Source organism: Mastacembelus armatus, chromosome 24 (genome assembly GCF_900324485.2).
Source record: "Mastacembelus armatus chromosome 24, fMasArm1.2, whole genome shotgun sequence".
Lineage (NCBI taxonomy): Eukaryota > Metazoa > Chordata > Actinopteri > Synbranchiformes > Mastacembelidae > Mastacembelus > Mastacembelus armatus.
In genome coordinates, this window is record NC_046656.1 from 17,124,535 (window position 1) to 17,146,536 (window position 22,002).

General features: G+C 37.5%; 1 protein-coding gene across 2 annotated transcripts in view; it reads right to left on the reverse strand.

The window, feature by feature from the left end:
- Positions 1–22,002, reverse strand: part of rngtt (RNA guanylyltransferase and 5'-phosphatase) — a 63,264-nt gene that overhangs the window by 12,478 nt on the left and 28,784 nt on the right. Inside the window, exons 12-14 of one of the 2 annotated variants that reach the window (XM_026318051.2) lie at positions 18,564–18,635; positions 10,520–10,588; positions 2,120–2,220 (exon numbers count right to left, since the gene is read on the reverse strand). In XM_026318051.2, the coding sequence (XP_026173836.1) occupies positions 2,120–2,220; positions 10,520–10,588; positions 18,564–18,635 (242 nt within the window). The remainder of the gene's footprint in view (positions 1–2,119; positions 2,221–10,519; positions 10,589–18,563; positions 18,636–22,002) is intronic. The other variant, XM_026318052.1, reaches the window with a different exon arrangement.

Consider the following 22,002-nt stretch of genomic DNA (forward strand, 5'->3'; position numbering starts at 1 on the left):
GGACAGCCATTTTCAGGTCTCTCCAGAGATGCTCAATTGGGTTTAGGTCAGGGCTCTGGCTGGGCCAGTCAAGAACAGTCACAGAGTTGTTCCGAAGCCACTCCTTTGTTATTTTAGCTGTGTGCTTAGGGTCATTGTCCTGTTGAAAGGTGAACCTTCAGCCCAGTCTGAGGTCCTGAGCACTCTGGAAGAGGTTTTCTTCCAGGATATCTCTGTACTTGGCTGCATTCATCTTTCCTTCAATTGCAACCAGTCGTCCTGTCCCTGCAGCTGAAAAACACCCCCACAACATGATGCTCCCACCACCATGTTTCACTGTAGGGATTGTATTGGGCAGGTGATGAGCAGTGCCTGGTTTTCTCCACACATACAGCTTAGAATTAACGCCAAAAAGTTCAATCTTGGTCTCATCAGACCAGAGAATCTTATTTCTCATAGTCTGGGAGTCCTTCATGTGGTTTTTGGCAAACTCTATGCAGGCTTTCATGTGTCTTGCACTGAGGAGATGCTTCCGTCAGGCCACTCTGCCATAAAGCCCCGACTGGTGGAGGGCTGCAGTGATAGTTGACTTTGTGGAACTTTCTCCCATCTCCCTACTGCATCTCTGGAGCTCAGCCACAGTGATCTTTGGGTTCTTCTTTACCTCTCTCACCAAGGCTCTTCTCCCACGATTGCTCAGTTTGGCTGGACGGCCAGGTCTAGGAAGAGTTCTGGTCGTCCCAAACTTTTTCCATTTGAGGATTATGGAGGCCACTGTGCTCTTAGGAACCTTGAGTGCTGCAGAAATTCTTTTGTAACCTTGGCCAGATCTGTGCCTTGCCACAATTCTGTCTCTGAGCTCCTTGGGCGGTTCCTTCGACCTCATGATTCTCATTTGCTCTGACATGCACTGTGAGCTGTAAGGTCTTATATAGACAGGTGTGTGCCTTTCCTAATCAAGTCCAATCAGTTTAATTAAACACAGCTGGACTCCAATGAAGGAGCAGAACCATCTCAAGGAGGATCAGAAGAAATGGACAGCATGTGAGTTAAATATGAGTGTCACTGCAAAGGGTCTGAATACTTATGACCATGTGATATTTCAGTTTTTCTTTTTTAATACATTTTCAAAAATTTCTACATTTCTGTTTTTTTCTGTCAAGATGGGGTGCTGAGTGTACATTAATGAGAAATAAAATGAACTTTTTTGATTTTGGCAAATGGCTGCAATGACACAAAGAGTGAAAAATTGAAAGGGGTCTGAATACTTTCCGTACCCACTGTATGCTCATTTAATGCAACCACAGTAAATGGTACGTGGACTGCACATATATGTTTCTGTCGTAACGAACATCTGCAGGGACAAAGAGCAACCCATTCACCTAATTTACACAACTGGTCAGTGACTTTTGATGATATTGATGATTTACTTTATTATCCCAGAAGGAAAATGAATTTGCAGCCACAATTATCTTGATTGACTGCAAACTTGATGGCAGGGATGTTAAAGTAGTATTTTTCCATCAGTTGATGCAAACTGCTTTTATTTTGACATTTAGACAAGTACTAATTTCAGAGGTAGTTAATATATTACATATGAGAAATGCACGTCCAAAGCTTCTAATTACCTGCAGTTTATTTTGTTTTTACTATAGGATTCTGTTGCTGCAGAGTTGTGATGTTTACCAAGACGAGGGCTAGAATGAGCACTGGCTGATGTAAATAATTAATGCAGCAGAGGATAATAAAGATTACATTAAAAAAGAGAAAAGGCAGTAGTGTTTTTCTTTGCACATATAGTACAGTACACACATACATAGCCAATAAATATATTCTTGTATTTCTGACCAAAAATACATGTACAAGATGGTGGTGAAACATGAATTTTTGCACACCAGCGACGTTATGTTAAGAGAAATCGAACCCTAAGGCAAAAAGAAAATGCAAGAATAGGTAACAGAAAATAAAAGAGTAATATCAAAGAAATACAGTATATTTACTAAGAAAAAAAGAATACTTTTGACACAAGCACAGAGATCGCATGTGTGTTGTGATATCTCTGAGAACTCTAGTGTGTCACTAAATGATAAGCACTATTAGATTCATCAGGCAGAGCGTTTCCCTGGAAACAGTGACTTACCCTTCTCCTCCGACTTTGGCGATCTTGAGGCGAAAGTCCACAGAGTTGAGATTGGGGGGCTTCCACTTGAGAATGTCATCACACCTCCCAGGTCTGTATCTCTGCAGGGACACCCAACCCCCCAAATAAATTACAGCATGGATGGTGCGTTTGAGTAAATACATTTAAAACATTTAAAGCATGGCACTGCGTTTCCAAGAGCATTTATTCATTTTAGACAAGCCACAAACCCTGCAGACTTAATGGTTGAGTAATTTCTGAGCTGAGCAGAATTTTTAAGCAGCTGTCACAGTTAATGAGCTGAAAACCCTCATACAAATTAGGCTCCATTATGATACACTGCTCCTATCTAACTATCTGGAACATAAAAATATAGAAATTAACTGATCTTAGGCTAAAGATTAGTTTCTAGGTATCAACAACTACATGACATGTAAACAAATTCCTGACAAAAACAGAGAACGCTAATTAAAGAATTTGTTTAAGCACTCCTGATTTCAAATGAAATAGTTTTAAGTGGGAAACTGCATGGTAGGAGCACGAGAATAGTAAGTAAATACAATTAGAGACCGACAAATTATGATTCAACATGATTACAGTCTTCACACAACACAGCTAGTGCACTGAATCATGAGAAATGTAAAGGCATGATGGGTGGAGGCGGGAACAGATGACCAGATTCTGTCACTGTCAGGTTGCCCGGTAACAGAAGTCTACTCCAAGGAAATGTGTGGAAAACAGGACAGGATTCCTCAGGAGGACCTGCACTGTCACAGTTCCTGGCTCCACCTACGTACGGCTCTGTGGTAGGACTTAAAAAAAAACTTTAAATCATCATGGGCAGAAAGAAACACACTACTAGCAGTACTGTTTTTTAAAAAAAAAAAACCTACCCTACTCCTCCACAGATAAAAGGCTTAGTGTGTGTTTGGTAGGCTGCTGAGCTTGCTGAACAGCATAAACATCTTGCAGCCTCACAGTTGTACTAGTGGTTTTCAGTTAATTGGGGGTCAAGCCAAGTATCTCTAGAAATTATACTCATTGTATAGTTCTATAGCCCACATCTTACATCCCATGCCACTGCTGGAAGCAGGGGACATTATTGTGCCAATGCCACATTTAATCAGGGAGCCATATCTACTAAGACACTGATTAAATATATATCTAACACGTTGCAATAACAGGTGTTGACTTCTGAACCCGGGCTTATTTCCATGAATGTCCTGCTGCAAAACTAGAGTTTGAATTTGATTCAAATTAAATTACTGATGAGTTAAACTGTGGTATGCGACTCCTGAAAAGTATTTTTACATAGTTGACACAGAGCAGCCATGCATAGGCTTTTCATGGGAATACACAGCTAGCAGTAACCACATACTCTGTCACAGGTTGTACATTAGTGCAATGTTCTGTGTTGGGATCATAATGAGATTACTACTGTGTAATGGTGGAAATGCCAAGAAATGATTTTGTAGAAACTGTACTAAAATATAGTTGAGTCAAGGGCATGTTGACTTGATTTAATGTGTAAAATGAAGGGGACATGGGTGTGTGTTCTGATTTGTGCATAGTGGAGCTCTTTGTGTGGGAGGTGGCCTTCATGTGCCTTTGAATCCAGCACCCTCCACAAAGAGGTCAGGTCTCTTTTAAAGAACCTGGTCTGAAAACATCTTTTCAATTGAAAACGTGGGTGTGAAACAGAACAGTCTACAGTACAGATAGTTATGCGGTTCTGCTTTGGCATTCAGCCAGCCTCTTGGAAAATGACTTACAATTATACAAATTTGGAAAATAAATGCAAGCGACTTATTTGGTTAAGGTCTCCACAAGTATTTATCAAATTTTAAAATGGTACTAATTTCTGAAGAACTGTGTCTTTGTTGTGTAAAATTACAGAAAATGTATGCCTCTAATAGTTATTCAGTCCTTGAAAACATGCTATTCTAAGGGTCTGTCAAGGATTTGATACAACTCTGCTTGAAAAAAATGAATATCAACCAATATGAAATTGGCTTTGAATGAATCGTAGCTAGCAAAACAATATCAACATCCCCATGAAAGACCAATCAGACTGCAGATTAAATAAACAGGTGACCTTCAAAATGATTCCCAAATGAAAAAGTGCTGCAAGTTGTTCTTGCACTTTCATTACTATTGTTAGTAATGTCAGAAAGTGACTGCACATACAAAACAAGAGTTTTATTATTGAAGTGCAAAACAAACCTTCAAACCTGACCTTGTATTCAGGAACACATCTCTCATCTATCAAATTCATTTTCATTTAATGATGTTCTATTGCATATAAATTGCCTGCTGTTTCAAACCAGAAATTTAGAGACTGTGACTGCCAGGCTGAATGGAGGAAAATTGAGGGAGCTCAAAAGTGGGCATGTATAGAGACTTTAAAAAGTAGAGAAAGAATGAGAAAAACAACTGATTACTAAGCAACTAATAAACTACCTAATAAACTGTCCTGCAAATGGACAGCTTGATAACTATGCCACAGTCTTGACAGCTCTACGAAAACTTGCCAACCCTAAGATTGTCTAAAATACACTGATGTCTCACATTTAAGACCTTTGTAGGAGTTGTTGTATAATTTAAAATCTAATTTAAAAGAATTACTGCGAATGTATAACTGCATGCAGTTTTCCACTGTTATTTAAATGAAAAAACATGTGATGACCAACAGCAGCTTTATTTGTTAATGGTACAAGATTAACTAATAAAGCCAATATCTGCAGCACGATTACTCATAAACCCTAAAGTGCAGGCTTGTTATCAAATGTCAGATTTTTCTGGTACATATTCTATCATAATAACATATGTAGTGAATCTATAAATTATGTCACAATCTATACAGAATGAACAAGAGATTAGTAGATGTAGAAAATGTGACTCAATTGATAGAGTGAAGCTCACTGGAGGATGTGCCCTCAAGATAAGTTCTTTGATTACAGTGTTTTTCCAAAGTCTAATTTCAATAACAGCTTTCTGCCCTGAGGCAACTTATTGTTTAAGTGTGCTGCTGATTACAGACAAAAGGCTGGACAAGTCTGATAAATCTCCTCCCCAGAGAAATGTTCCTGCTGGTGCAGTTTAGACACAAACGGCCGTTTCTCTGAGAGTCACATTGACACTGTGTGTGTGTGTGTTTCTGAAGGGTTTTGGTGTGAAAGTACAAATTGTTGCAGAGAAATAAGAGATTTAGTTCAGAATAAACAGGGTTAAGGAGCACAGGGGCAGGGAAAGTGAAATAATAAATAACGGCCAACAGATATGATGCACAGATACTCAGAAGAACAGCAAAGTCCACATGAAATGATTATACTGATTCATGAACCACATAAAATGCACTATATCCAAACTCACATAAAGGCTGCAGATAACAGTATGAACAACATAATTCAAAAGCTTGACTGGGTCAAAAATGAAAAAGAATCACACTTTCTGTACTTGTTTGAGTTGAAATTATTCAAGTGAAGTAAGAACAATTCCTGTTGGTACTCTTTGTACAGAGATCACCATCTGGAGTGCTCTCCCATAAGCAATTCTGCCATCTGTGGCAATGCTTCTATTATAAATTCAAAGTCTTTGCAATGTTCCCTAAATAAGAAAATAAACTTCAAGGACACCATGTGTTGGGTGAGATAACACACCCCAGTGACTGCAAGCCTCTGTAGGGGCAACCTTTGTGTTAATATTAATTTATTCACAGCAGCAAGACCTTACCGAGATTAACCCCAAGACCACCCTAATCCCACTCACACAAGAAGAGATTACCATAAAGGTCGACATAATCAATAACACTGGAAAACAGTCTCAATGTGAGGCATTGTGATGGGCCCTTTACATTTATAAATGAAATCTAAAGTCTTATAATCTTAAAATGATACAATATTTAGGACTGATAAATGCATCCAAAAGGTCAGGTTGGCTAGTTAGCACCACCTCCACATGAAAATGGGAAACTATCAAAACATCAAGCACAGAGTTACTCGGCTCTTGAATACTGGATGAATTTAGGTCAATTAAAGCAATTGCACATTACTTTTTTCGTTTGAGGGGGAAACATAATGACATTCCACAATCCCCTAAAGGAGAATGTGCTTCGAAGAACATATGAAGAACATCATGTCTCCACTTTATGAGGTGCCATAAAGAGCTTCCCCACAATGCAACACAGCTCCCACTGCCCAGCATCCTTCACAAATAATGGCTTATTTACATTAATTAGCATATAAGGAAGTCAGAGCTGCAATGTCAATCAATAATTCTAAAGGTCAAAAAAGTAAACGCATTTTTAAAAGTGCATTTATTTTGTAATCCATGCCGTGACAACCTTATTTCTTTATATGCAGGTTGACTGGGATGACAAGGATGACAAGAACACACATTTTTTGCAGACACTGTACAGCTCATTGGTGATGTGACCTGTAAGGCTGCAAACACACTGCAAAATAGAAACATTTTATTATTTCTGTTTTCAAACATTTTCTTAAATCTTATTAAATAGAAAATTCAAGTGAAAAAAATGCCACAGTATCAGAAATGTCCCTTGCCCCACAACTAAGTTTCCTACAATGCTTGTGTTGAATCTGTCACCCTGCCATTACCAGGTCTGTGGATTTTAAGAATTTCTAATACCATTTAAATTTGTTTTTTCTGCTGTCTTTAATTGCATGCATTGCCTGCTGTGATTATACACCCAGGCCACTGTCTCACTGTTGCTCTCATTAACAGAATGTGGCCAGATGCATGTGAATAAAAGTAATCTAGTCTAAGTAATCATGGTTTATTACAAAAAGCCAGACTTTTGTTTTTGTTGAGGCACTATCTCCATTTATGGCACATTCACAAAACCAAACCCTATTTAGACGCTGCAGCCAAAAAGTCATACAACGTTGCCTATTATTTCTGCTAATTTGACATCAAATGGCCTATTTGCATCATCATTTAGTCACATTAAACTTGCCAGCTTTTTGTACCCAGCCCATTTGTTGGAGCGGCTGTGCAGACAGGAACCAGCTGCTGACATTCAAGACTTTGAAAAGATTTCCTTCTGTCAGATTTATGAAACTGCTGAACATCATCATAATGAGAAATGATTTGATCACAAATCAGACTGAGCACATAAAGCTTAAATAGGACACATGGAAAATCTCTGTTTATAGTGGTAATTTTTAAAATAAATTAAGGATTGTGTCCAGCATTGTCGTGCTATGAAAATACTTCATCTAATGCAAAAGTGAGAATTAAATAAGTATAATGAAAAAAGGCACCTAGAGAAAGAAAATCGAGAGTTATCTAAACAACGTCCTTTACATGCAGTTGGTTTTAGTGACGGGATATTTGCAGATTTTCTCCGGCTGATTCTGTCTCTGCTTGTAGAATAGAAACCATTTCAAAACTGCAAAAAAAGCAGCTGAAACAAATCACAAATGTATTGCTAATCCATGACTTTGATGCGGATGACGTTGCTGCATTTTCCTCAACAGATTTAATATTTGACAAATATAGTCTACCATCCTGAGGGCCTCAGTGCTTTTAATACATTTCTCTTTATTTCATAAGCCATCAAATTCACTAAGGCTACTGGGGACAAAATGACCCTAAATCAATTCATCAAAAGCATAAATGCATACTTTCTTTATCAAAAGCCATTTTCTGGTTAGAAGCGTGTATAATGTTGAAATTCAATGCAGCCTCCAAAAAATATTTTTAAAGCATCTCATGCATAATGTACAGCTAAAAATTAAAGCAATAAATGCACACTATTTTTACATAACTAATTTCCCATTCCCCAAACATACTGCACAGGATTATATTTCCTACAGCTTTAAATTAACTGTGGCGATAAGAGTCCTCAATCTAATTACCACCCCTCTTATTCTGGGTTAGAAATGCAGTTAAAAAAAACAACCCAAGTCCAATTTTAACAACCAAATACATGAAAAAGCAGCACAGAAACACAACAGTGAGTATCTCTAATTACAAACACCTGCAAAATGAGATGTTCCTGCAGAAATATTGATCAAGACAATAATGCAATAATTAACCCCACTCAGGCAGGCAGTTGCTTGGAGATGATGTTCATATTGTGGTAGGGAGAAAGTGCAGCTGTGTTTAACCTGTGTCTGCAAAATTTCATTGCCAGCTTTCCTGATAACTTTTGCTACCTGATGACTATTAGTTATACACTCTAAGATTATTTCTTTGCAGAGAGCTACGCAGTGAAAAGTGAAAATACTAAACATGCTGAGTCATAGGAGGGCAAAATGCACAGACTGCACAGTGTATTTAATTTAAGCCAACCAAGAATAGTCTGATGTGCTAATAGTCTTGCATGCTATGTGATATCTGGTAATTTCTCATTTATTCATTAAATATGAAATAGACGTATTTGCAATACTTCAAAAAACTGATTATATTAACACTACATATTAATGCAAAATTTCCTCAAGCCCATTTATGTTGACACAGAAATTGCAAACAAGCATAAAAATTATTACTGTGCATATTTGTCACCAAACAAGCCATGCTGGATTTATCATGACTTATATATTACACATTATTTAAATTTTATATTTATCGTATTTTCTCTACTATAAGTCACACTTGAACATTAGTAGCTTTTAGCAAAAACGAACATAAACCGAAGAAAAACATATATGTCACTTCGGTGTATAAGTCGCTTTTCTAATTATACCAATAAAAGTCTAAAATAGCCTATGAAAAAAGGTAGAGTAAGCATAACAACAAGCAGAATGCATTATGAAATTCATTCATTCATGTCAAACAACGTTAAACAACTCCACCATGTCAGGGGAGGAGAGGGTTAAGCAGCATGTTTGCCCCATCTCTTGGGTCACCTGAATGCTGACACTCATTCATTCACTCACTCTAAACTTCAGTTCATCTGCATACTTTATTACCTGTACTTTTAAGTCTGCAGTATAATTCTTTCTTTTGATACACTAGGAGCTACAGTTTTGTGTAAAACTCAAACTAAAGTCAAAATAATTAATATTAATTCAAATATTTCTTTACAGCCTGCATATGGTACTTCTTATAATGGAAACTTTTACTGATATTTGGTACAACACAAAGGGTTTTAGCAATCTTGGTCATCATCACAGGTGCTGAGGGAAATCTAGGCAAATCACCACAGTCACACCTCCGCATTCTGTGCTTACACAACCAAACCAGAAAGGTCAAAGCTGGTGACAAAACCCCTGATATTAGCTGCTGACGGGGCTGAAACCAGAGAACCATTATGATTGAACTACAACATGCTTGGGCTGGTGAAGCAGTCTCTCAGCTGTATGTTGAATGTCTACCTTTGACTAAGGAGATGTTCAACATTTCCATGGTCAAAAGAAAAGAGAAGCAGGTTTGCAAAGACAAAATATCCAATTATCCGTGTATGCCACGGCTGCCTAGCTCTTTGTCATGCAGATTTGCTGGATTCAGTCTAACATTTTTCTGCTCTTTTGCTTTTACCAAATAGTCCCTCCCTTCCCAAAGATGTGCAAATAGATACAAATCAGTGATGAATGTGGGCATGTTTGTGGGAATGTGGCCATAATTTGAACTGTTTACATATACTGTTATAACATCCATGGCTTTTATGCATTTTACTAATTTCCCTCTATTACACTTTTATTTGTGTGTTTTACTTAATTTATTAAAATAAATCAGTGAACATATTTACCTGTGATTTTAAAAACACAAAGCAAGTAAACAAGTGCGATAGCTGTTTGACAAACTTGAGAGATCAGATACAGACTGCGATAAATGCTTCACACAAGCAGTTCAAACAATAAACAGAACACATTAAAGCTAAGAACTTTATATAAAAACCTCACACTGCACTTTGATACTTTTCTCAAGCAGCAGCAGGCAATATACTATACTAACGTGGAGCTTTATCCGATATCTCAAAATGCAATAATACATAGTCTCACATTTCTCTATCCTATTCCTGCATTAATGTTATGTGCCATAGGATATTTCATATTTTATACAGTGAAATATGGGACCTCGAGTCCACCGCAGGATAAGAAAAGAGTAGTACAGATGAAAGCGATTTTCTTCTTTTCAGTATTCCATCTAAGGTTGTTTCCATTGTAGCACAGACTGCCATGTGTCTGGTTTACTGTGCAGCGTCTAACACAGAGGCCCATGTTTATGTGAATTCATGTAGGAGTGTGGATTCCTTTACAATAACAGAGGGCAAGGCTGATATAGAGAGTAACAAACAGTCGGTGGTAGTGACAAGCTGTCCAACTCTTCTGTAGGCACTCAGAGGAAGAAAAGGCTGTGCCTGAAAATCAACCTCTGCTGACGGGGCTTTGGCTTTGAAAAATGACAGACTGTCACACATAGACGGAAACTTACCCCGCATGGCTGGAAGATAAGCCCATCTACTTCATGGCTGACCTGGGACGTGAAGCTGCCTTCCAGTAGCTGGAAAAAGAGAACAGAGTTTCAGCCAAGCAAATTATATTATAAATTAAAGCAATGATACATGACAAGATACAGTAGGTACTGCAGCTGAAAGTTTGATCTGGGCAAACAATAAAAGACATGGTTTATAACATCAACTGCATCTACAGTCTGCCTACAATACCTACATTTCTAAAAGTAAAGAAAATATTGACTTTTAAAACAACCAGAAGACTTGCACCTGACACACTGTGCAGAGTTATAGGCACAAGTCTGATACCCTCTTTTCATCGAGCTCCTGAAACTTAGCATTAAACTCTTTGATTGATAATGCATGGTGGAGAGATCAATATCTGCAACTTGACAGAGTAGGCTCAGAACAAGAATAGCAACAAATCATTAAGTTCCTGATGACTGGAAAGAGTGCATTTCATCTCTCCTATTAATGCCAACTGCCAAGCACCACACACAGCTGCTTCAGAGTAAAAGAAGTTATAGCTAGAGAAGGCGACAGAGCTGCTGTACAATAAACATATTTTCTACATCATGAAGCACATCAACAGCCACAGCAAATAAAGTAACGATTTTAGGGGCAGTGAAGTAAAGTTAAAGTTAACTGCAAATAGAAACAGATGGAGATCCTTCTTCCCCTGTCTACTTAAACTGAAGACTAAAACTATTTTTTTTTTAAATTTATTGTCGAAGAAGAAATTATGCTAAAAAGTACAGAGCGAATTTTTTCTTTAATGTTTTCATTTTGAACTATTCAGGGAGGGCAATAAGCAATCATAGGGAAATGACATGAGATTCCTTGAGGGTCCTTTGCGCAATGCAGCCAAAGCAAACAATGATCATCCTCAGAAAATCAGAGACACTCAGAGCTATATGGACTCTCTGTGGCTTATGGTGTTCTAACAGAAAATACATTTTTACTAAAACACTGGAAAATGTCAAAGGCACCTTCACTACAACAACTGGTAAATAATATCTCAATCCATTGGCTTTCAGAATTTTAGGTCTTATATCAGGGATTCTCAAAGTCTGACACAGATAAATCTGACTCAGTGGACCCACTCCACTTTCAATTATTATTCTTTGCCTTACTTCTCTTACTCTCAACCTAAGGAGCTAGGAGAAAGTATTGTCAGGAATCAGTTCATTAGTCCTTGGCTACAACTTGAGCTTTTTTTTTTTTTTTTAAGCTTAATTTTGTTTACATTGCGGCAAACTGGCATCATTAAAAGTAAGTCCAACAAGCTGCTAGTTAGCTGAGTGCTCCTCTTTCAGTGAGATTTGAAAATGTGAGAAACCCTAACACTAAACCTTCATATCACTGTTTCAAACGCCACACAAGATATGAGATATGCATGGTAGTTGAGCCATGTTACTTTCACCAAAAATGAAACTGTCCCTACAACTGGATGTGATGTGTTCTGAAGTGAGGTTATTTCCATACTACACTGACATATAGAAAACACCAGTGCTGCATGGAAGGCAGGAATCTATCTAAAACATGTATGCTGTACCTGAAAATGTTTGGTTGTAATGCTAAAAAAATGTAAAAAAGAAAATGATAAAATTATTGCACATAGACACACAGAGCAGAACCTGATATAAGGTTAGGTATTTCACAGAGATTGCAGATTAACCCTCTGGGGTCGACGCACGCGCCGGCGCGTTTTGACGCATCTTTTTCTGATAAGGCCGAAACAAACTTAAATTACTCCGTCAATTCTGATCGTACAGATAAAAGAAGCATATCATTCAAATCTGTAAAGGGTCTAGTTTTAGTGGTATACCATCATAATAACAACAAAACCTTATGCTTTTTTTAAATAAAGAAAGCCGACAGGGTGCGCTCTCGGACTTTTCTGTCTCTGCCATTTCTCTTCACAGACGCGTAAATAAAACAACCCGAATCTCAGCAAATACTTGGCTCCTAAAAATAAGAATTATATGGCTAGAAAGCTTGAAATGTTTTCTTTTGAGTGAAACAATTCAAGTCGAAAACAAATCATCACTTTTGATTTAAAAACCCCCTCAGACCACAGAGGGTTAATCATCAACTGTCAAGAAAGGATGAGAGATCTAAAGCAAAAAAGGACAGTGTAAGGAATTTTAAAAAGGTTGATTTACCCAGCTTTTACAGGTTGTTTTGCTGCCACCCAGCTTGACATTTTTCAGTAACATTTTAAATGGGAAAAGGTTAAAATCACAAAATAATTTAGGTTGATATTTTTGTCATACTCTGGACTGAGGATGAGTCACTGGCAGTCATAGGAGCTTCACCAGCATTTTGTGCGTGTACGTCAGAGGAGGTATTTTTTGAAATCCTTGATGTGAAAACTTGGAAAACTAATCTTTGCTATTCTGTATGTTCATGCAGGGGTAAATAAATTCAGGCAAGCAGGAAATTGCCTTAGTCAATAAAATAGAACGCAAATGCATTAGTGCACTACAGTGGATATCGAGTATCATATCCAACCCATCAGGATGGACTAAAACAGAAAGCAATGCATTTTAGCCACACAGAAGGTACTGAAAGGTGGAACAAAAACAGTGCACTTAGAGTGGTATTTTACACCATACTGTACAGTTTGCTTATTCATTCCCCTTTACTTTTGCACAATTTGCTCTGTCATAGATCGAATTGGTTGTTTTTACAAACAATCTGTGGTATTTCTTTATTTTACAAATCAAACATAAAAATAAAACAAAACAGAAAGAAGAAAAATTTAAAATCTATTTACTTGTCCAGCCCTGACAATTTAATCAGCAGGCATGGACACTAAGTTCCTCCTGCCTGGGAGATAATTTAAAGACTGCCAACAATAATCACCATAACACATTCACAATGCGAGAGATGGCAGATCATCTTCTGTCATGCTGCTGTTTGGAGACAATCCAAATTAAAATCACAAAAATAAATACAAAAAAGGGTATAATGTAACACGACTACAGCTTTAGCTAATACCATGTTTGCACACCAGCTTGTAAGAGACAGGCTCTCATGTGAAAGTCACCGCTGACCTGTGCATTTTGTGCAGTATTAGACAAAACGGGTCAGCAGCTGTCTCTGAATAACCATCTATGATGCCTCGTTTAGTCTTTTGTAAAAATTCTCTTTCAAGTGAGCAGACACATAGGCAGATAATATTCACTGCAAAAAAGTCCGTTTATCCATGTTTTCAAATGACTGAGGATACATAAAAACATACAAATGAACACAAAGAAGTATAATTAAGCTGTGATGTCATGTTTACATTAGGTGTTGAGGTTTTTAAACATCTGCAAAGCTGATTCATAGTCAAATTTCAAATTGCTCATTGTTCACTAGTTACAACCTTCTCAAATGTCAATTTCTAAATTTAATTGTAAATGTTTTGTGATTTTGAATAAAATTTTCTTGCTTCTAGAAGAAAACCTCAAGAAAACCTTGGCTCTTTGAAGCAAACAAAAGTTGTACTGTGTTTGTTGGAGATCTAGAGTAAAATACCAGAGGGAGAAAGAGACAGAAAATGATTTCACGTATCCAATAAATACTTTGAAGTTACATATCACTATTTCTGAGATGATGTGTTACAGGGAAGTAAGTGAAGTCATCTACCCTTAGAAGACCTCTGAATGCACTTATCTAAACCAACAGGAAAGTGTTTGCTCTCTGCAAAGAAATCAGAGCAGCATCAGTGCTCTCCAGAACGCTGAATGATTCACAGCAGATTACACAAAGCTTGACAATCATGCTGACATGGAGAAGGCAGATAGTCAGACTAAAAAGAACTGGTGCCTTTATGAGGGAACGGCATGTAGGCGGTAAGATCTGGGAGTTCCATTTCAGTTCTCTTGCCATCTTAGCACACCCACCCACCACCTTCGGCAAGCACTGTGAACCTTGGATGGAGAGATAAAACAGAGAGAAGATTTCCACTCACACACATCTGCTGTACAGTAAGGAAGTTCCGTGGAGCGACAATCCAGAGGGAAGGCAGCAACCCTGCTTTTATGATAAAGCTCTTTAGGAAGGAAAAAGCTATGACTAGGACAGTAGAGCTGTGTAGGCGAACAGTAAAGCCCGATTAAGAGATCAAGCTTTCATGGGAGACTGCAGAGATGGGACAAAGGAAGTGTTTTGGGAGAAATCAATCACTAACGTGCAAAGCAATGTCCTTCCCTTCCAGGGAACAAATGTCAGGGTGATGGAAGTGAGACCATTTCCCTCTCTCTTGTTTTATGTTTGGGCTCATTTCACAAAGGACACGGTGTTAAAGGATATCTAGCTTGGCATTAAGTAGCCTAGGTGATTGACTCATTCTTAAGTACTGTACTCTGTCTTCCTACAAAACACAAACATTACAACATGTTAATATCTAAAACTGCAAAAGTGGTAAAAGTGATGACAGCAAAATTAGTCATATCTACATTACGACTGCAACTAGTAACTAGTCATCAAGTAATCTGACAAGCTTTTTCTTCAGTGACTGATTATCTGTTTGGTCTATAAATATTAAAACAGTAGTGAAACCTACCATAAATATTTAGATGTATGAATAGAAAAACTCAACAGCAGTGAAGTAAATGAGCAACCACCAACTGTCAACTGGAAACTTCAAACATTTTTGAAGTCTCTGCATATCTTGGCCTGTTCCTATTGTTTTTTAAGTTAGTACTGAATTTAAGTGAAGCCATACTGACTCAAGTGTATACACATTCAAATTCAGAGTGACAATGGAATTTGAATCACACCTGAGGTTAGGCCTAATTAAGTTATAAATATTGTTTTTCAAGTCAGTTTGTTTTGCCAATTTCCAGAATTTTACTGTAGATATTTACATTAACACTTTAACTGTGTACTATTAGCAAAACCAAATGAATTAACGTCACTATCACAACAGGCGTAAGTGATGAAAATACAGCAATGTGCAAAAACATCCCACTGTGAGTGATGAATCCATTTTTGCAAGCTAAATGTAGATACGCTGATAGCAGTCAAACTGAAAACCTATAAAAACCACAGCTGCAATTAATAAAAATAATGAATCTTAATTAGAAGTTACTCATGTAAGATATGATTAGACAATTAAAATGACATCTTTTAAAGGCACAGGAAAAAAAATATTCAACATTTCCATTTCTATACCAACTCTGCACACCACTTAGACCATTTGCTGTGAACATGTGAGTCGATCAAAAGCCCCAGAACAGCTACTAAATGGAGCTTGAGGTAAGACTGTTCACTCATTCTACAGTAGTTCAAGCTTGGAAAAGAAACCTGACATTTATGGTCCTTCCATCAGAAACAACATCCATGTGAATTTTTATTTACTTAGTTAATAGATGGTATAATGCATTTAAAACAGTTTAATCCCTATTGTCTATGTACAAGGTATACAAGCACTACAACGCTGCATGCTCTTATTAATAAAGCAATCATGTAACCTTTTTTTGTGCATTCACAAGGTTTTCCTGAGCACTCCTGGATTGATATTAAACACTTTCCGTTCCAGAAGCTTTTCCATTTTCCTGCTGCCTGCTCATCCTCATGCTCCGAGGTGGTTTTGGTGCAGCGGCTGAATCAAAGGTGGAGAATATGGATTTATATTCCAGTCAGATCCACAAGGCTGTTGCTGGAGGCTCTTTTCAAACCTAATGTGAAGCCAGTGTGCAGTTTCCCATTAAACGAAAAGCCCAGTGTGTGCTGGCAGGGCTGCTAGCTAAACCATTGGCTGACCCACAGTCAAAACAAGGATACACAGTCACAAGTTAAATGTATTGGAAAATGTGTATTTTGATGGAGCCTTGTCATTTGATAGAAATCAACATTAAATTTTTCACATTCATTTGTGATGACTGGAAAAAGATGAACAGATATCACCACTTGGAGGACTAAACCACAGGGCATAGAATGACTCTGAACTGCCATATGATTTCAAACTTCACAGTTTCTAAAAAAAATTACCACAAATATACATACTCAAAACCTACCAACAGTCCAAAACCCAAAGCAATGCAATGTTCACATTAGAGAAGATGGTAGAAGGGATTCATTCTTTCTTTAAAATAATTACTTAAATGTTAATTCTATTGTCAAAACTGCTGACTAATTTATTATTTGTTTACTGGACATGATATCTCTGATGAAAAATAAATGGAGGATGACACCGGCATAATGACTGCAAATAAACAACTTAATAAAAGATTTAGTTATCATGTTGGAGGCATGGGACTTTGGCCAGGGCCAGTCTGTGCTGAAGTTAGACCACTGTTAGTCATATCACAAGCCTGTCTCCAGAAAAGAAAAGATAAACCTATTACGACAAACACAGTGAGGAGCACAGCCCACACACTCAGACACATTCAGTCACATTCATACAGACAGCAGACAGTCAGTGTGAAGAGGCAACAACCAGGAGGCAGTCCTTCCTCTGGGCTCCAATAGCTGGCTACTTTAGCTGTGCTGTGTAAGCTACAGTGGTCTGCTCAGTGCAGAGAAGACTGTGTCAAAGAGAAAAATATTTTTTAATTTGGGTCTGGAGTTCCCTGTCTGCATATTCCAAATTTTTCACAGCCTAGTGATGCTAAAGTATAAAACCACAGTGATGTGAAAAGCTGAGCGCCACCTACAGAAATGATAGAATAACATGCTGTTGCACAAATATGTTGCAATCGAGTTAAAGGTTTAAACAAGGTAAAAGCATATTCATATGATATACAGTGTGACATTTTCTGGTTGGCAGGGCAGCTATCAGATTTCAATCTGTAAAATGTTGGCATAGGAAAACGCTACTTGAAGCTTAGATGCTTTTTTTATGCTGTACTACAAGTTATATGTGCTGTATTTGGCTTATATGTCTTTAGATGAAAAAGGAGAGGTTCAGTCTAAAAGTATCATAAATAGAGCATAGAAATGATTAAAACTGAAAATAGAAGCACTGAAGGAAAAATGGATGTGGATTTTTATTATTATTACAGCAGCTCTGCTTGTTAACTCCGGAGGATTTACTATTGAGAGGGAACTGCAAGGACGTCACGTCATGACATTTCCATGGGTGGAACAGAAAAGGCAGACAGAGTGAAGGCAGAGAGACTGATCTAACTACCATCTGAGGTCAAGTCAACAGGTGTCTTTCCTCCAAGAGACTGTCACTGAATCAGGAAGGGACAAGGTGAGCAGGCAAGCAAAAGCAATCAAATGAGCCACTTATTGATATTGTCAAACTTTTTAGCTGTGCTCTCTCCAGTGAGTCTTAACTTTACTGTATAGATGTGCTGTGTACAATCAGATGTTGCATAATATATTGGAGGCTTTGAAGAAAACAAAAATTTCTTAAAGCAACTGAGCTAAACAAATATTAGTCATCAGGTCCATGTCGTGTGTTCTTCCAAGCAGCATAAGGCCTTATACAACAGTCAACATGTTTCCCTCTGTGAGTGGGTGCAGCAGCAGAGAGAGAGGGAAGATACAGGTGATGAAGTGCAACGTGCTCTTGAACCTAACCGTGGAGTATGGGTGTATTACCACAGAGGTGCAGGCTGATGAATGCTTTATAGCAGTGTATTTCTTCAATAGGGCAAGACATAGATGAGCTGTGAGAGATCAACTATCTTCTATGCCCATATTCTTTCCATTAATAATAATACTAACAAATAAATACAGTACTGTATGTTTGTAGGTCAGTTAGCAAAGTACCATCTAGATAGATAGATAGCGGGTGATACAGTAGGAGTAGAATCAGCACAGATAAGCTCAGATATAGAGATAAGATTGAGCCCAGCAAAGCGTAATTTCACTTTGTAATAAGCACAAACATAAAGGACATAAGACCTCAGGGACTTGCTTTTCTGTCTTCAATGGCTACAGTCTCAACAACTGACAGAGTTGTTAGGTCAGTTAGCAGCCCTCTGCTAATGAGATGTGCTGTTAAGGATGAGTTCTTTCAAGCCTGGTCATTACAAACCTATAAAACCTACCTTTCTTTACAAGAAAAACAGGACTCACCATAGATCGGGATGTAATGGTTGGAGGAGGACATTTAGTACATAGAAGGACTATTAATGATGAATGAGCCCACTAGAAAGGAAGGTGAGTCAGGATAAAGAGTTTTGTCGTCACACTTTTAGTTCGTCTTTGGCTAGAGATAACAACACACTGTCTCAGATTAAACTTTGGCCATCTACACACAAGCAATTCCTTTTGTTTGTCAGGTGCGGCAACAAGACAACAGCGAATCTTACTGTAGCCTGCCTTGGCAGCTGTACAGCTCTTGCTACACTCTAAAGTTTAATAATTTGAAAATGAAAGTGCAAACATTTTGGCCCCATCTTATCTAGGAATTTAAATATGGCAAAATGCTGTAAATGTCAAAACAATTTTTAGGACACTAAAAACACCGAACAGGTCTTCACCTCCAAATTGTGGTATGGTTTGAACTATCCTTCTTGTTTTCTCTTTAAAATCTGTCTCTAATAATTTTAATAAACATGGTAATCCTGTTCCTATCATTGACAGTAATACTGTTACCCAAACATACAACAGTATACAGCAATACTGGCACAAGCCACAAAAACTCAGAAGTTCACACAAATAGCTGCCAACATCACCCGAAATTGGCATTGGCTCTGAAAACTCTTTCACTTCACAATTCACATTCTCAGGAAAGTCAATTCACTTGACTATTTTGTATTCACAAGCTACGCTAAGCCTTAATCTCACCTGCTGTCATTAGGTTCCAGCTCCATGAAAACACTGCAATCTTATGAAAGTATCTAGGTAACTACTTTTCAGGTCTCTATCCAAATTCAATCTCAGTTCAAAAAGTTTTTAAACATTAGACATACTGTCAGAGAAGAAAACCCATTCCCTCACCTGGATCCTCTCCCTAGTTCACCACCACCTCATCTCCTGAGAGGAGTTGGGCTGTGTCCTGTTCCCCAACCTCATGAGATAAAGCTTAGGCCATGGTACTTCAGTGATATGATAAATGATTCAAGGATGTGAAGTATATGAAGTATTCTGCAAAGACAAATTAACAGAATCCAATTTCCTCTTGTAATTTTAACACACACCAAATGTGACTTTATTAAACCTGGATACACCATGAGTTACATTTAATTACGGTATGCTCTGAAATTCTGGGCTAATTTGAACAGTGAACTGTAAAAAAAAAAAAAAAAAAAAAAAAAAAAAAAAAAAATTAAAATGTTGCATGCTTTGGACAACAATGAATATAGCCAGATCTAAAATTATAGAAATACCCAGTACACAACAATCAGAAACTTAAAACTATGCCTAAATGATCTGGACTAATGTATTAAACTTATCAAATGCCAACTCTGGATGCACACTTTCTGTAAAAACTGCAAATATCATCAGGTCACAGTAGCGCACACAGTAGTACACTTGCTTAAAGGCTTGTACAGGAGCGGGAATAGCTAATAACAATTCCCAGACCTGAAAATGTGAGAGTAGATCTTAAACATGCTCTCAATGAAAAAACAGCCTAAGAATATCTCAGAGCTTCAAAGAAGTGTTGAAAAAAATTGTAAAAATACCTAAACCATGAATATAAAGACTCTCAGCTGGCTGCAAAAGCATTTGCAGAGGGGGTGTCCAAAATCTTCCACATGCCACTGTATTTTCTTTCAAAATTGTTGTTCTTTTTATTTAAAAACATTAATTATATATATGCCAAAGTGTTTGCATACAACTGTGTTAAAAGGAAGATCATACTTTCCACCCCTAAAGCTGCTGACGGTTAATCACAAATGTACAGTGTAATGTCTTCCTGGCCAGCTAGCACAATTTAATATTTTAATATAAAAGAATATAATGGCTGCCATTAACTCACACTCACCCCATCATGAGCTCCATGCAGGGTTTAGGCCTCTATGACTGGACAGTTGATTTCATTTTTGACGATTCATTTAAAAGACACAAAGCTCTTTCATATCTCTTCATGAAACAACACTGTAAAAAATCATATAGGAATTTAGTTAAATTAACTAATCTTTTGTTGTTAGATTGTTTGTAACTTCATGGTATACACCATCCAAGACACATCTCACAAGAGACTTTTCTGTTTGTCTCTTGAGGAACGGCGGAGTCATCTTGGAAATTTTTGATGAGCCTTGAATAGATGGTAAATGGTCATGGTTGTTTATTTTCATAACAGTTAAAACAATGCTAACCATGATGAAGGCTAGTACTGAATTTAGGCCATAACCATAACTAAACCAGTTTAGTTATGGTTATGGGGTGTCTACTGAACAATAAAAATATAACACACCTCTTCACTTTATCAGTATGGGAAAAAAAAACATTTCTGTTATTAACAACAGGAAGCTAAGTAATTGTCTTTAGCATGTATTTTTTTTTTTTTTTAATTTTAGGTACTGTAGCAACAGTATTTTTTGTAAGAGTGGGCTCTGGTTCACATCAGTTGCATGCCAATAAAATACACCAATGAAAATAAAGAAGAATCTCAATTAGAAAGTACTGTTGCAACCTACAGTAGGTTCCAGACTAAATATACCACATGCAATTCATTGTAAAACTTGCACCACCATTTGAGTTTAAATTAAAATTTCTTTCTACTCAAAATATAATACTATTCAACCTACAGAAGTGGGAAATTCCAAATATATATGTTATCTGATTATTCTCCAAAAAAGGGGTCTTTGTATGATAACTGGGAAAGTGGAGGACGACAAAGAATAAAAGGTCTCATTTGGTGGGGGAAATGGATAGAATGAATGTCTAAGTGTCTGAGATGGAAAACAGGAGCCTAGCAACAGACAAAAGTCATCACACAACTCCAGCCTGTGACAGAAATATCCCTAAAAGGAATTTCTAGTCGATATGCCATGAAGGGGAGGGCTGTGCTGCTATGAATTAATGAGCCAGATTGCAGTTTCCTGTTTTAATGTCCCATGCAACAGAGATATTACTGTACGGGGAGCAGATGGCCACGGCACAACACAATAGCGCAGTCAGAAACCAGACAGTTACAGTGACTTCATGTCAAGAGTATCTCCATCAACATGAACCCCTAAAGGGTGGGGGTGATGTCTCATAAAGGTTCTTAGAGGAGTCAATAGCACAGGGTTAGATCAGAGGTAACCCGACCATTCATCTTCAATATTAAGAATATTTCAAAGTACAAAAACACCAAGATTTCAGTGTGGACAGAGGAGAATGTGGAGAGAATAAAAATAAATAAATTTTAAAAAACGCTTAAAACTTCACCCCTTCTATCTGTAATGCCAAGAATTCCAGCCTCCCACATACAGGATATTAGGGCACAAGTGCAAGCCTTTGAGGAAGGCTTAACAGCTATTCAGAGAATACAAACTTTGTCCTCTGCCTCAGCAAGTAATATAACCTGAGCTATGATCATTTATTTATTATGTGACAACTACAAGGCAAATGCAAACGCAAG